The sequence below is a fragment of the Cololabis saira genome, chromosome 2 (assembly GCF_033807715.1).
Source record: "Cololabis saira isolate AMF1-May2022 chromosome 2, fColSai1.1, whole genome shotgun sequence".
NCBI lineage: Eukaryota > Metazoa > Chordata > Actinopteri > Beloniformes > Belonidae > Cololabis > Cololabis saira.
This window is the reverse complement of record NC_084588.1, coordinates 21,948,379-21,960,920: the sequence shown is the minus strand read 5'-3', so window position 1 is coordinate 21,960,920 and position 12,542 is coordinate 21,948,379. Positions and strand designations below refer to the sequence as shown.

The window sequence follows — 12,542 nt, the reverse complement described above, 5'->3', positions numbered from 1 at the left end:
CAGCATCTAGTGACTATTTGTGGAGCTGCAGGGTTTACTTTTACTTTTTGCTGATGAAAGGCCAACATCTGATTTTTGGAGGTGTTGTGAATGCAGAAGTAAGAAGCTTGCATTTTCTTGAGCGACCATGTACTTGTATTAAAATGCCACAGCAGAGATGAACATTTCTTCAGCCTGGGTCATATCTGTTTCAAAACTTAACACTTGTCAAATCACACTTGAAGTCTTTTTTGCTTTGCAATCAACATCTTTTTTTGAAAAAAATAATTAACTTACTTTGTTTTCACAAAACCAGTATAATAAAATTAAATGAAGGTTTTTCTTTCAACTTTTTAACCTCTTGCTGTCCTGTATTTCTTACCTCACCTCCACACAATAACTGCAGACCTCAGAAAACATGTTATTTCATAGTTACAGCATCATCATATTTTCCACCATCTATCGAAAAAACTGTAGCAAAAGACAAGGATTAGGGAACTGTTTTCTCTCTGTGCAAAAAAACACCCAGTTGGATGAGTGTCATTGTTCTGTGTTTGTACTTCTGTATTCTGAATTCATATTTCACAGCACCAGTAAGAAGCATTCTGTGGATTATTTCTCTATTTGACTACCTGCTGATGAACGAGGAGTCCTCTCCAATCTCTTATACCTGTGGAGCGTTATTATCCTACAGCAGACTAAGGTCTCTACGGAGATATTACTGTCTACAGGAGCCAGCTGGGCATTCATTCGAGCCATGGGGAGTTCCTGGAGGCAAATTCAGAAAGTCAGCCAGCAAAAACACATCATCTTATTCCTCTTGCTATAGTAGTAATGCACTCAGACTCTAGTTAAAGCATTTTAATGTATTTTTTAAGGACTCATAGTTTGAAATGGCAGACTCTGAAGTAAATATACATTTTGATCAGGTTGTATGTATCCATACCTTCAAATGTTCATTAAATCCTTATATAATTATGACTCTTAATGTTTAATTTTCATACTGGTGACCCTGAAGTTTTGGCTTCTTTAACTGTTGAAAAAAGTTAGAATTTTTCTGCATCAGTACTCTGTCTGTACAACAGCGAACCAAAAGAAAAATGAAGATGTTGCCTGAGGAGGTTTGGAATGTTTTGTCACAATTAGTCAATTGTTGGACTTATGTTAAGTAAGCCTTATTCTATAATTTACCCCCATTTTATCTTATGTTAGCTTACTTTTATTATTTTTATTTTTACTCTAACCCTGTATTACTTTCTCACCTTTGTACTGCAAATGTTGCACAGTAATTTCCTTCAGGATAAATACAGTAAAACTTCTTGAATCTTGAATCTCGAATCTTGAAAGTATCTTAAATATCCTAAAATTAAAAAAGTAATATTTTCAGGTTTTTCAAAAAACAGAAAGAAGTGACCCTAAAACCTTTTTTTCAGCCTTTTCTGTTTTCAAAGAACTTAAACAAAATATGATTTAGCCAATATATCAAGAGGATGATGGTTTGTTCTACTATACTAGTGATACTGTATAGATGTAATGCTCCCCCTAGAGGCACGTGCTCGAGGTGTCTACTTTAAAATTTCAAGATACAGTCAAATCAGGCTTTCTTTCAACTTCAGATTTCAGAAGGTGGCAGACGTTCAACAAAAATTCAACGTCTGCCACAGGCTGTGAGTAGTAAAAGAAATCAGGGGGGATGGTGGATTTTATCATATGGGGACAGATAATTTGTGCTGATTACAAATAATATAATATATTACAAATAATAGCACTGACCAAAACACCTGCAGAAATACTGCAGGAATGACATAGCAGCAGTTAAATGCAGCCTCCTGTAAGCTTTTAATATCCACGGGGCTTACATCAAATACATCAAAACACAAAATAAAAAACAGTTTTCTGAACTTATCAATATGACTCTGTCCTTCACAGGATAAGTAAAATGGATCACTGCAAAAACTCAAAATCTTAACAAGATTCTTTTGTCTTATTTCTAGTTAAAATGTCTCATTTTAGTAAACAAATCTCATTACACTTAAAACAAGACTCATCACTGGAAAAAACAACAATTTTCACCTGTTTCAAGTAGATTTTCACTTAAAATAAGTAGAAAAATCTGATTGACTGAAAATTGTCAAATAAGTTATTTTTCTGGTGTTATTTTTCTGGTGATGACTCTAAATGTTGAAATAGCAGTAAAACCACATTCATTGATGAAATGACATAAGGGATGGAAAGGCGGGATGGCAGTTTTACATGGGGGATGATTTTGACCGTTTTTATTTCAGGGGGGGGGTGCCATCCCCCCCTCATCCCCCCTCATCTCGAGTACTGGCTGTGAGGAATCATAACTTACCCAATAAACCTGCAGCAGTGAACATAAAATTCCCCTATGGTTGTGGAAAACAGCAACAAATCTTTACAACCATCGTTCTGATACTACCAACGCTGGGGACCTAAAGACAAACATCCTATTAAATGCAGTGAGAATGAGATCAACGTCTAGTGGCCTCATGTTGGATCCATGTTTCATTTGCATAAAGTTGTGCAAATCTGCCTGGATCCACAGCCTCCCCAAGATGCTTTGCATAGGAAAATAAGTCGCCTCCTCAATTTTCACAGAAACTGATGGAATCTGCAAGCAAGTGTGTTTTTTTGTGTATAATAGGCAGTGAGTGTTAAAGTGCTACAGGGCATGTATGTGGACACCAGAACAGCACTGAGATTTACAGTTAGAGTGACAGGTGCTACAGGTGAAAGTGAGACTGCATCAATGATCAGCTCTGATCCCCTTCATGACGATGGAGAGGATGACAAATGAGGTCAGACAGGAGAGTCTATAGACTTCAATTATTTTCAATTATTTCCTTTGATACAAATAATGAGTGCGGTTCCTCTGGATTCAGCTTTGATTTCAAGAGATTATTGGTAGCCTAGTGGTTACAGAGGATGGCTGGGATCTGGAGGATCCCAGCAGGTTCAAGCTCTGGATTGTAACTTGGTAAACCAATTTGGGCCCCTGAGCAAGGCCCTTAACCGTTAACCCTTAACCCTTAACCCTTAGCCCTTAACTGGAGCAGTCACATGCACTGTGCACAATGGCAGCCCACTGCTCCTACTTTGACTAGAGATGGGTTTAATGCAGAGAATACATTTCCCCATTGTTGGAAATAAAGGAAAGGAAAATATTATCACTATTTCCAGGGAAGTACTCCTATTAACAAGAAATGTCCAAAATATTGTGCACTAGAGTAGAAAGGCCAGTGAAAACGTGTTGTCAGTTCTGCAGTAAGCAATTCTGCAGCCGCAACCATTTTACTGAAGAGTCCAAGAGCTAATATTCAAATCAATAAACTTGGCTACAGAATTGATAGTAAGGCCTAGGATTAACACGCATGTGCATGTTTTTGGATGTATTTTCAAGTTCAACTTTTACATTAGGGCAGCCAATAGCCAATTTGAGATTACAAAATGTCAACTCTTGAGGATTATTAAATATTAAAGGATCTCTATTAATATTGTAACTTTTTTTATATATATTAATATATATATATTTATAATATTGTTCACTTTAACTCTAAGGTCTCAAATTATCATTATTAAATAGTTAAAAAACAAATAAACAAAAAAAAACTGTTGCTCCTCTGAAATAATTGGAGATATTTATAGTTGGAGAGATCCATCCGCTGATTTATCTTGCAGGAGAGTTCTTTTTCTTTTTCTTCTTTTTTTTTAACTCTGCAAAAAGTTGATTTTGAGTTTAATCAAGTTTTTAATTATTTTGAACCTGTTCTACAGTTCTTTCGAAATTTTCCTAGAGTTATCATCATTCAAATTATATTTCGTTGACACTAATTGATTCTGTTCTACTTTTGTAACTTTGAGCGCTCAGAGAGGCAGCGTAACTTTAAGGCTGATTTATGGTTCCGCGTTACACCGACGCAGAACCTAGGGCGTAAAGTACCGCGGTACGCGCTACGCCGTAACCTACGCCGTACTCTCTGCGTCGATTTAACGCAGAACCATAGCCTAATTCAGGCTTTACGCTCACATCTCCGAAATGGACACATTGCGTTTTCTTTTCGTGTTTTCTCACGGTTTATCTGAGCAGGTCCGTTTAAAAGCATCTCTTGAACAGTCGGTTGGGTTGATGGCAGGAGATGGGTTATTATTACTGACGCATCGCGCAGCGTCACTTGTCGGCTCCTCCACTGCTCGGCACGGACGATGTGGTCCACCGGCGTGGTCATCGCCTCTGTTTATGCTGTCATAAGTGTTTTGGGTCTAATTGGCAACATCACGCTCATCAAGACGTTTTGCTCTTCCAAATCCATCCGCAATGTGCCGAACCTGTTCATGTCGAGTCTTGCGCTCGGGGACGTGTTGCTGCTGGTGACCTGCGCTCCGGTGGACGCCAGCCGCTACCTGTCAGAAGAGTGGCTGTTCGGGAGAGCGGGCTGTAAAGTCATCCCTTTCATTCAGCTCACCTCGGTTGGAGTGTCTGTGTTCACACTCACAGCTCTGTCTGCGGACAGGTAGGCTTTTATTGGATTATTTTCTTATAACGTAAAAAAAAACGTCTGTGGCGCACGTTAAAGAAATTACCCAAATGTTGCTTATCACTTGACCCATTCATTTTTAAAGACTATACCTGCTCCTCCTGTTAACAGTAGCCAGAGGGGGCTGGGAGTTATGCATAAAGAAATATATACAAGCTTTATTTCCAAGTGAATATTTAAGAATGTTTTCATTTGCAGAATATTACACTGAAAAAAAATAATCTAAACACATGTAAATATAACATATTTTAATCTGTGATATCAACAATTAAAAATGAAGTTTGTTGCTTACATGAATTCAGCTAGTTTTGAACTTAATCTGCATTTGTTCAAAAAACAAGACATTTTGCATTTTTTCCTTAACAAGCAGTATTTATGTAAGCCCAGGCAATCTTTTCATTTACACACAAACAACAAGCAATGATCTTGTTGTATTTACTTTTCCTTTTACAATTTTAATCTATTGGGCAGATTGACCAACGTTTAGATGAAACATGCTTTATTTGTTTTATGTAGAACACAACAGTAAAATATATTTTGCTTGATCTACTTTAAAAAAAATTAAGGCAACTTTTTCGCACAAGATTTTTATGTAGATCAAGAAAGAGTCTTTGTATAAACTACTTAATTCTTAGTATGTACAAAATTAATTTGCAAGTAAAGTCAATTTAATTTTTGATAATTTTGATAAATAAAGTAAACTTAACACAATTAAGTTGACTGTACTTGCAAAATGTATTATTTACATACAAAAAATTAAGTAGTTTATACAAAGACTAGTCTTTCTTGATCTACATAATAATCTCTTGCAAAAAGTTGACTTATTTTTTTGAAATAGATCAATACAATATTTGTATCAGTGATATGCACGGCATGTTTTCTTTCTGTTGCACTCTTTTTTTTATCTCAAATGCTCATTTAAAATGTTTGAAAATAACATTATTTCTAGGTGACTTGTTCAACAGGCTAATTACTGAAAATCAATCTATGTTTTATAGTCTTGGTTAGGGAAAACTTAAAGGGAGCAGCGAGGTGTTTTGAAAATTGTGTCAAGTGTTGTTTTATTATGCCGCCTCAGACACAGAAACCACAACCATGATGCAATATATAATTTACCCAGAATTTTTATATCTTTCTGGAAAAAAATTAAAACTGCAAGCAGCAATGAACGGGCCCTCGCACTCGTGGCCACCGCCCCAACCCCCCCCCCCCCCCCCCCCCCATTCACCATTCAAAAGTTATAGCAGAAAATAGGGACTATCAAATATTGACCAATCAGAAGAAGGGGCGGGGCTAATTTGCAGCAATTATGTTTGAGGACTCAAAACCGAGTCCAATGACACCGCCCATGACTCTTTATGTCAAACCATTCAAAAGTTATGGCAGAAGGGACTATCAAATATGGACCAATCAGATGAAGGGGGGGAGCGCTTTTTTTGCGTCTATCGTCGCCACAGTAACGCTTTTGACTGAGAAAAGTAATGCGAATATTCGCAGGATCGAGACGCACATTTTGATGTATAACACACCTGGTTGCACGTTACGGTTCGGACGAAGAAGCGGCCGAAGAAATGGCATAAATTGCGCCAAAATTACACGATTAATTCAAAATGGCCGACTTCCTGTTCGGTTTCGGCCATGGCGCCAAGAGACTTTTCTTTAAGTTGCGACATGATACAGGTGTGTACCGATTTTGGTGCATGTACGTCGAACCGTAGTGTGGGGCTTGAGGCACGAAGTTTTCTAGGGGGCGCTGTTGAGCCATTAGGCCACGCCCATTAATGCAAACCATTAAATATCAAGTTTTTCGCCAGGCCTGGCTTGAGTGCAAAATTTGGTGACTTTTGGGGAAGGTTTAGGGGGGCAAAAAGGCCCTCATTTCTTCGGAAAAAGAAAAACGAGAAAAAAAAAAAAAAAAAAAAAAAAACCCTACAAATACAATAGGCAGGGCCTTCGCACTGTAAGTGCGAAGGCCCTAATTATATTAGTGGTACCTTTCGCTAATGACAATATATGCTCCTTTCTATGGGATTAGCACTGTCCAAGATGTAATAATCATTATTGTGTACATCAATATTCATGACACAAGAAAAAACAAACAACCAAACACAGAATTTAGGCTTCACAAAAAGAATACTAGATAATTTATTGATACTTGCAATATATAAAAGTAATGTTATCTATCTATCTATCTATCTATCTATCTATCTATCTATCTATCTATCTATCTATCTATCTATCTATCTATCTATCTATCTATCTATCTATCTATCTATCTATCTATCTATCTATCTATCTATCTATCTATCTATCTATCTATCTATCTATCTATCTATCTATCTATCTATCTATCTATCTATCTATCTGTCATCAGGTACAGGGCCATTGTGAAACCCCTGGACATCCAAACGTCTCCCACCACTACCAGTATTGTCCTGCGGGCGGCGTTCATCTGGGTCATCTCCCTGATTTTGGCTGTTCCTGAGGCCGTTTATTCTGACCTTCACACCTTTAACATCACCGTTAACGAGAGCTTCGTCACCTGCGCTCCCTATCCCCATGCTGGGAAACTGCACCCTCAGATTCACTCCATGGCCTCCTTCCTCATTTTCTACGTCATTCCCCTGCTGGTGATCTCCATGTACTATAGTTTCATCGCCCAAAGCCTGATGAGGAGCGCCTCCGACCTTCCTGTGGAGGGAAATGCGCATGCAAGACGACAGGCCAGTGCTAAACTATCATATAGCGCTATAAACTGACTTGGAACATACTATTAATCAATAAAGCCTTCAAAACCCTTTCCTATTGATTTACTTTAATTTTACATATAGTTATAATTTTAAACAGCATTTTCTCAGTTACATCTATGCATCGATCTGGACATCGATTGGTCTACTGATCCGTGTCCCTTTTCTAGAGCTTAGTTTGGTCCTGGTTATCGGGCAGCACTTCAACCTAAGCTGCCAAGCCCATCAGCTTTCTTCCCACCCCCTTGAACTTCTACTAACACATTCCCAAGCAAAAATGTAGGTGGTATGGTAAAAATAAAACAATCAAAAAACAAATGCAGTGATTCTTGAAAGTTACTTTGACGATGCATACAGTGTAAGCCCAAGATAACTGATGCTTTATCTTTTGAATGTCATTTCAACTGTGCTGCACATGTATATCAGTCCCACAGCACATTTCAAAAGTTGGAACTGAAAAAACTTTTACCTTTCTGCAAGGGTAATTATTGTTTCTCACATTTGAAAGATGCTCTGCCATTAAGGATACGGAGCTTTGCAGTGTTGCAGGTGTTATTTTGTCCCATTCTTCCTGAATAATGGTACAGCCTACAGTAATATGATGTAGTGTTTACTGGGCGTAAAACCAAACCTCTCACCATTTTTAAGAAAAAATATTACTGCTAACAGTAAATACTGTATATATAAACTTTCCATTTAGAATAAAATGTCTTTCCCTGACACAGTTTTTCATAACCAACAGGTTGAATCAAGGAAGCGTTTGTCCAAGATGGTTCTGGTGTTTGTTGGTCTCTTTGCCGTATGCTGGCTGCCCAGTCATGTCATCTACTTGTACCGCTCCTATCACTACTCCCAGGTAAACAAAAAGCCTTTTTATACATTTGAATACATTGTTCCCAAGGGACGTGACAGATTTGCATGCGTTTGCTCTACATAAATAATTTAGACCAGGGGTCGGCAACCCGGGGCTCTTTAGCGCCGCCCTAGTGGCTCCCTGGAGCTTTTAAAAAATGTTTGACCTTTTTTTTCCTTTTTTTTCTTCTTTTTTTCCTTTTTTCTCTTTTTTTCCTTCTTCTTTTTTCCTTTTTTATTTTATTCTTCCTTTTTCCTTTCCTTTTTAATCTCGACATTTCGACTTTTTTCTCAATATTGTACTTCAACATTAATCTCGTCATTTTGACTTTTTTCTCGAAATTTTGGCTTTTTTCTCGACATTTCGACTTTTTTCTTGACATTTCGACTTTTTTCTCAACATTTCGACTTTTTTCTCGACATTTCAACTTTTTTCTCGACATTTCGACTTTTTTCTCAAGATTGTACTTCAACATTAATCTTGACATTTCGACTTTTTTCTCAAAATTTTGACTTTTTTCTCAACATTTCAACATTTTTCTCGAAGTGCATAATGAAAAAATAATCTTCCCGCAGTTATAACTAATATAGATACATGCAGCATGTGTTGCCTTCTTAAGGCTGATTTATGTTTCCACGTTACACCAACGCAGAGCCTACGGCGTAGCCTCTGCGTCGATTTAGCGCAGATCATAATTCAGGCTTTATACAAGACTTTTCATTTTTTTGTTTTTTGTGTTTTTGGTCCAATATGACTCTTTCAACATTTTGGGTTGCAGACCCCTGATCTAGACAGTTTATATGTTTTGAAAAACCTTGGAGATTTGTCACAAACACAGGTTATAATACATCTGTAAACAGTTAAGTCAGTGAAATTTTAACCTCGTTAAAATTGATCATTATGTTGAGATTATGAAGCTACTCGTGGTACGAGAAGCTTCAGAAATCAGTAACAGAGTCATGCTGACTTACGTCTCTCCCAGGTGGACACCTCTCTGGCTCACTTCATATGCAGCGTTGTGGCTCGTATTTTGGCTTTTACCAACTCCTGCATCAATCCCTTCGCCCTGTACCTGCTGAGCAAGACCTTCCAGAGGCAGTTCAACCAGCAGCTGTGTTGCTGCTGTCGTTTCATCTTCAAACACTCCCGTCAGAGCCAGACACATTATAACATACGCGTGACTTCTATTCACAGCACCCATCACTCGATAGCAAGTCTGAGCATGAATAATGGCAGAGAACTCGAACAGGAAGACTGCGTGTAAGAGTGTGTGAAGGTGTGCCATGGAAGAGAGGTCCAGAGATAACGGACATAACCCAAGTGGTGTTTTGAAAACTTCGCTCTTAATTTGTACTTGCAGTATTGTTTCAAAGAGTTTGATTTTTTTCAGTTGCTTTATTGCAAGTGTGCTTAAAAAAATATTCTACATGGTATTTCTGCTTTTGAATGGATGGCCATGCTAACCATCCAAATTATCAGTACCTTCCTTAATTGAGGGAATGATGGCATAAAGCGTCCAAGTGTCCATAAAGTGTCCAATTTAGATGGCAGACACTAATGTATATTAATAATGTATATTATATGTAATAGGGCTGGGCGATATGGACCAAAAGTCATATCTCGATATTTTCTAGCTGAATGGCGATACTCGATATATATCGATATTTTTTCTGTGCCATAATTGGGGTTTCCCCCAAAGCATTATAGCATAGCATCTCTGTTAGCTTCATTTTTTTCTGAGGCAAACCCTTAAAAAAACAGTCAGTTTTAATACAATGCCTCGTGCCAAATGTCACACAGATACCTTTATTAACAGAGGTCTGCACAATATCAAAATGTATAAAACAAATGAAATAAAAATAAACTGCCTGCATATATAGAATAAAAATGCTTCTTGAATAAAATAAAACAAATATCCCTTTCCTGCATAACAATTAAATTAAAATACACTGTGCGATTAATACAATGTAGACAGTAACAGGCAGACTTTTCCACTGAGGTTGACAGTTGTGCAAATAACAAAACATTTGTGCAAATCTCAAATAAAACATTCAAGTCAATTTGTCACAAAATAAGCTATATCAAAATCAAAAAAAAAAAAATTCTCGATATAAACGATATTGTCTCGTACCATATCGCGTTTGAAAATATATCGATATATATTAAAATCTCGATATATCGCCCAGCCCTGATATGTAATATGTTGTTGTTGTTGTTGTTGTTGTTGTTGTTGTTTTCTCACTGTTTACACATCTGCTGGTCATGTCCAACTTGTCCCACATGGAGGAAGAAAAATCGGAACAGGACTGCTTTAATCGTACAGTGTAAATGTGGCCCATGTTCAATGTTGCGTTCCGTGATGATGTACAGTACAGTCTGGATGTAGGAACAGCTTTTCTGGGAAACTTCCATGCAAGACAACATGTTTGACACCAGAACAGGTTACAAAGTTTTCCACAGAGCTTCACTTTTCAGCCTACCCCCTCCTTGTGAATGGCACTGTCTGCAGCTGTCATACTCCTGAACTGTTAGGATTTATGACAAGACAAAATACAGGCTTAGGATTATAAAAATGTACATGGTTCCGAGCTACGTATTTCATAATTTACTACATCACTATTTCTGTCTTAAATACAGCTTTATTATGAAAGTGGGTTTGATATACAGTGATTAGTCACAACCTTTTGTGTAGATGCATTACTGTTGTGTTTCTAATTCATGTAATTGATATCAGTAATAACTAAGGCTTGGTATAATTGAATTGACTTAAACCACATACTGAATCCTGTTCTGGTGAATCAGCATCCCGCCAAACATGTACTCTCACCTCCAAGAGAATAGGCAAGTTTCAACCTTAAAAGCAAATAACTCCCCGGAAGTTCCTTTAGTACTGAGAAAGAAAATGACTACTTAAAACAGTGGTGAAGACAAGAGTTTGTTAGACTACACCACTGTTTTTATGAAGCCATTCAACAGAGAAATTCACACCACAGGATTATACCACATGCCTAAACTGGCTAAAAGAAATGTAACCAATAAAACAATTAAAATATGCCACATAAGGAATTAACTGTGGTCCGTAAGCACAGTTTGTACATTTTAGTTAACTTTAAGTGCTTCTAAATAGTTTTCCACTATGAAGATACATTCACATCCTTGTGTTTGCTTGATTTTCCACTTTCAAGGTTCAAAACTTACCAAATGAGTGTTCAATGCTGCTCAATGTGACTAATTGCTGGATACGTGTTTCTGTTAAGGAGACAGTCTATCTTGTTTTTAATTTATCTTTCTATGGTTTTAACATGTTCATGACAGACCAGTGTTGCTTTTGTAATGTTTTTATTTATTTATTATTTTTTCCAAAGATGAGTGATATCGGTGTGCTGAATATTAAATGTGGAAGAATTTAATTGCACTGCGAATGTGTCGAGTATTTCTGAATTTTTTTGTTTTACTCTAAGATGTGTATTTTAAATTTAATGTGGTTCAACAAAGTTCTGAGAACGTCATTAAATTCAACTTACTGATTTGGGTCTTTAGACACACTGTCCCTTTTTTTTCATTTTGTGGACAAGAAAATAACTACTTACAGACATACGGTGACAGCATTTTGATGACACTCAGTACGTTTACATGCAGCAAAGTGTCACAAAAGGAGTGATTACTGATTTTAACATGAAAACAAAATCTTAACATTTGGAAACTGGAGACGTTTCAGTGCAGAATTTGAACATCTTAGTTTGCCTCCCGTTCATTTCACTGTGGTTTTAAACCAAACTCACACTTGCCTTTTGTATAGAAGTGCACACATTCAGATGTTTTTTAGCCAATTTCACATCATTCTGTGTTTTCTGAACATTTGCTATAGACATTAAATTTTTCGGTCCTAAAATCTTTTTTGCAAACATTTAATAACAAACATTCTATTTTTACACACCTACGGTCACCTTACAAGAAAATTAAAAATTACAAAAGCAGTAAAATTAATTAAAGAAAAACAATGAAATAAAACATTGCTTAAGCAGGTCAAAGTGAATAGGCCAGTTTGAACAGGTAGGTTTTAAGGTCAGATTTGAATAATGGAAGAGAGTCTATGTTCTGAAGCTCAGATGGAAGTATGTTTCAGAGCTGGGGAGACTGAAGGTTCCTCTCCCTGTGGTGGTGAGACGTACAGAGGGAACAGTAAGGTGAATGGAGGAGGATGACCTGAGAGTACACGAGAGAGTGGCCATGTGGAGAAAATCAGGCCGATGAGGAGGGGCCGGATTATGGATACATTTGAATTTGAGAAGCAGTATCTTGAAGTTAATTCTGTGTTTTATTGTGAGCCAGTGGCGCTGTTGAAGAACAAGGGTAATGTGTTCAATGGAAGAGGTTTGGGTTTTGACTTGAGCAGCAGAGTTCTGC

The 12,542-nt window shown here is 37.2% G+C and overlaps 1 protein-coding gene across 1 annotated transcript; it reads left to right on the top strand.

Annotated features, from left to right (window-relative positions):
* The first annotated feature begins 4,203 nt into the window (after positions 1–4,203).
* Positions 4,204–9,399, top strand: LOC133456365 (gastrin-releasing peptide receptor-like). The gene is made up of 4 exons (XM_061734848.1): positions 4,204–4,511; positions 6,910–7,258; positions 8,025–8,138; positions 9,118–9,399. The coding sequence occupies exons 1-4, from the start codon at positions 4,204–4,206 to the stop codon at positions 9,397–9,399; spliced, it is 1,053 nt and encodes a 350-aa protein (XP_061590832.1).
* The last annotated feature ends 3,143 nt before the right edge of the window (positions 9,400–12,542 follow it).